This window comes from Dicentrarchus labrax, unplaced genomic scaffold (assembly GCF_905237075.1).
Source record: "Dicentrarchus labrax unplaced genomic scaffold, dlabrax2021, whole genome shotgun sequence".
NCBI lineage: Eukaryota > Metazoa > Chordata > Actinopteri > Moronidae > Dicentrarchus > Dicentrarchus labrax.
Genome location: NW_026136713.1, coordinates 3,878,979 through 3,882,490, shown reverse-complemented (window position 1 = coordinate 3,882,490; position 3,512 = coordinate 3,878,979). Strand labels below are relative to the sequence as shown.

Sequence of the window (3,512 nt, the reverse complement as noted above, 5' to 3'; positions counted from 1 at the left end):
CGACAGCATGTGTTGAAATGTTCAAAACGTCCTGTCAATAAATGTTAATGTATTCAGAAAACAGTGTGATCAAGTAATCCACAGAGATGGGTACAGCTCAAGCCTGTTAACTATGTGGACATTATGACTTGAGTCATCTTCTTCTCTGCTTGTTAAGATCTGAAGACAAACTGCACAGCAGACGGATCCATAACGGATGAATATAAATAGAAAAACCAAGACAAAAACATCAGACATGCTAAAAATAAAATACATCTTTATTATGGTATTAATTCTTCACCTTCTGAAAAAAATATTTACAGTACACCATAATGATCGGCAAATATATGATGTGCACAGAGCATTTATATAACTGACTCTTACATAAAGAAACATTTGAGTAACAAAAAGAACAAACACATATTCAGTACGGCTTGTGCCTGAAAGTGACTGAGAAAATCATAGCAGCAGGTAAAGGTCCTCCAGAGCTCTAAATGCAGTTAGATGTTAATAATGTCATATTATATGGAGCAAAACATTAGGAAGGTATGACAATTTCAAACTGTGTGGTACTTATCTTTATGTAACACATTAACTGGCACAGTCTAAAGCCTGAATGTCATTATCAATGTCATAATGAGTGATTTGATCAGACGAGCTAAACAGCAGTGAGAGACAGTAAAATGCATGTTTGATTATGAAAAGAAAACAAAACAAGACATGCACTAACAGAGCATGTCATGAACTGTAGTCTGCCCTGATATTTGGCTCCATCACACTCCTGTAACAAACATACTAGTACAAAAATAGATTTAGTTTAAATTTACATTAGCTTTGTCTCTTCATCTACGCTGTTAGTGAGAAAAACAGGACAGCTCATAGAGATTATCCCCGAGCAACTACTGAGACTCAAACGTTCATTTCCAGCTGAATGTTCGACCCACCAGCTCATAGAACTTCTTGTTGGGTTCGTGAAAGAACTGGTAGAGTTTTTGCAGGATGGCAGGTGCCACGTGAGGGTGTGCCCTGCCTTTTGAATCGTGCAAACACCGTTCTCGCCCGTGGTCTCTTAAACAGTAGAATCCTTTAGTTTTATTGAAGTAAAAATTGGAAGCATTTATCTGGGGTTCCAGCTTTAAGAATCTTTCCACCTTTTTCATCTCAGGGAAGGGGTCCCTGATCAACTCGTCCCCGTCCACAACGTGAATTCTCTCCAGTGGGAAGTATTTCAGCCAGTTCTGCATGTGAACATAGTACAGGCTGCGATTGAGAGCCTTGTATCCCAGGTTGATCTCGCCGTCCTTCACCAGCACGGACTCGATGGGCTGGTAACGCTTGTGCTTCTGGAGGCGGTTGTAAAAGACCTGGGTGTAGTCCGACAGCACCCGCTCTGTGGGGTCTCTGAGGATGAGCAACAGCTTGATGTCAGGGTTCATCTGATGGATGCGTTTAGGGACTTTGCTGGAGGTGAAGTAGGCCGGAGTCTTCTCTACCGTCAGCTGGTCGGGGAAGGCGTATGGCATCTGGCTGAGATACCAAGGCAAGCCCTTCTGAAAGTGACTCTCCCAGTCAAAGAAGTGCACCTCGTTCTGAGCTGCTGCCACCGCACTGTGCAGACTGAGCATCTCTATCAGAGCCCGCGTGCCCCCCTTCCTCACACCAATGATTATAATTTGAGGAAGTTGCTGGAGGGTCCCGTTTGGGTGGCTCGTGGTCCCGTTGTCGGTGGGCGACGAGGTGGGGGGTGAAGGTGGGCCCTCGTCAACCACGGGCCTGGAGGGGAGAGGGGGAGACTGCATTGCAAAAAGCAGCAGCCCGAGGAGCAACGCTGCCATGAGGGAGGTCCTGATCCTGGAGGATTTCAGCCTGGCGAAAGCACCAAAACTGTATCCCACATTGAAAGAGCAGCTGCCTGAGGACGAATGGTCCAATTGAAAAGCAAAACAACTGCCTCTTCTCTGCCAGCAGCAGTAACTGCAAGGGGAGAGAACAGCTGTGATTAGAGGATACCTGGTGAATATTTGGCTCAAAACACGTCCGGAAAATACCTGCTAGTCCACAATCCAGCCCACACGCCAACATGCTTAATCAGATCAAACGTATCACTCAAAAGTTTAACAAAAAAGCAACACTTGAATGACATACGGTATGGCTGTTGAGGTGATTAAACTTTAAACTCCAAACACAAATATCTGTAAGGTGACAAACTGCAAATAATGCACCCTTAAAACAGAAAACACGTGTTATCAGTACAGTGTGTGTCTCATGTCGTTAAAACAAATATTAACAAGGAAATAGATACAATGCATTTACCTTGAAAAAGGTGTGTATTCTCTATGAAACAGCTGAGTTGATCCGGTCTGAATCTCTACAACTACTACTGTATAATCCACAAAGATTTCATAAATTGAGAGCCAACGCTGTAAACAACGTTTACGTGTGCCAACAACATTTAAATCTAAATACATAAATAAATAAATAAATACATGTCCAAGAGGAAAATGCTAAACACTGAATATAAGCTCGGAGATATTTACTGGCTTCAGGAAATAAGCAGGTGAGCTGAATACTGCAAATTAAAAGGCTGGAAAACAAGACGGACAGAAACTAGAGATTATATGGGTGCGCAAACAACAACCACATGTTTTGCACACATTGTCATGTTTTTATCCCACTATTATATTTCTAACACACACTTTTAGTCTGTGTGTAGTTCGCTGCCTCGCTCTGGCATCGACAAACAAATCCTTCCAAGTGCCGTAGATCTCTTACCTTTTTCACTATAATCGTCCACTTGACAAAGATCTCATTTCGTGGAGCTTTTTTAGGGGCGGCGGGGGGGGGGCTTTAAATTCGCAACAGCGATACTTCCAAAACAGCAGCTGTGTGATCCAGCTGTGCACCGTCTCCGCGGTCTTTCCCGTGCGCCACAGAACTCGCCTCCGACCGGGGAACAACTTCACCGGAGCGCCTCCTCTGTGCTGTGTCTCTCTGCCAGACGGTCCTCCCGCTTTTTGAGTGTCAGCTGTTGTACGGAAGCCTACGCCTACATCACGCTTACAGGACCACTCCCCCCTCCCCCTCCTCGCTGTGTGACCTCACGTTGTTGTAATGTTATGGTATTTGACAGGCTGCTATGGATGATATGAGAGGAGGCAGGTGATGACACTTCATGGCCACACACACACACACACACACACACACACATACGCGTGTATGAATTTGGCCAAAGAGCAAAGAAAGACAGAAACAAAACAAAACAAAAAAGTGGAGATTTGGACATTTCTGTGGTGTGTTTAGGTGTCAGACAGCAGAACTGCTTTTGTGGCAATAGCTCTGATTAAAGAGTATATTACCAAGAAGCCCAATATATTCAAATCAAGTAGTCTGAGTTGCTCTTTATATAAATTTGTAGCCCATAGAGAGCTTGCGCCTTCTCAGGATTTGGATTGAAAAAGGCTATTCAGTGGAGCCTCCAGGAGTCCTCTCTTCACTCTTCGCTTTCAGGGGAAATCAATGAAAGAGACGGACCA

The 3,512-nt window shown here is 44.1% G+C and overlaps 1 protein-coding gene across 1 annotated transcript; it reads right to left on the bottom strand.

The window, feature by feature from the left end:
• Positions 1 to 239: 239 nt before the first annotated feature.
• Positions 240 to 3,001, bottom strand: hs3st1 (heparan sulfate (glucosamine) 3-O-sulfotransferase 1). The gene is made up of 2 exons (XM_051420360.1): positions 2,752 to 3,001; positions 240 to 1,953 (listed from the first exon to the last, which is right to left on the bottom strand). Exon 2 carries the CDS (start codon positions 1,812 to 1,814, stop codon positions 897 to 899), a length of 918 nt encoding a protein of 305 aa, XP_051276320.1. The 5' UTR covers positions 1,815 to 1,953; positions 2,752 to 3,001; the 3' UTR covers positions 240 to 896.
• Between the last annotated feature and the right edge of the window lie 511 nt (positions 3,002 to 3,512).

Coding starts and splice junctions, on each gene's coding strand:
- hs3st1 (XM_051420360.1), bottom strand. CDS start 1,814: ATGGCAGCGTTGCTCCTCGGGCTGCTGCTTTTTGCAATGCAGTCTCCC.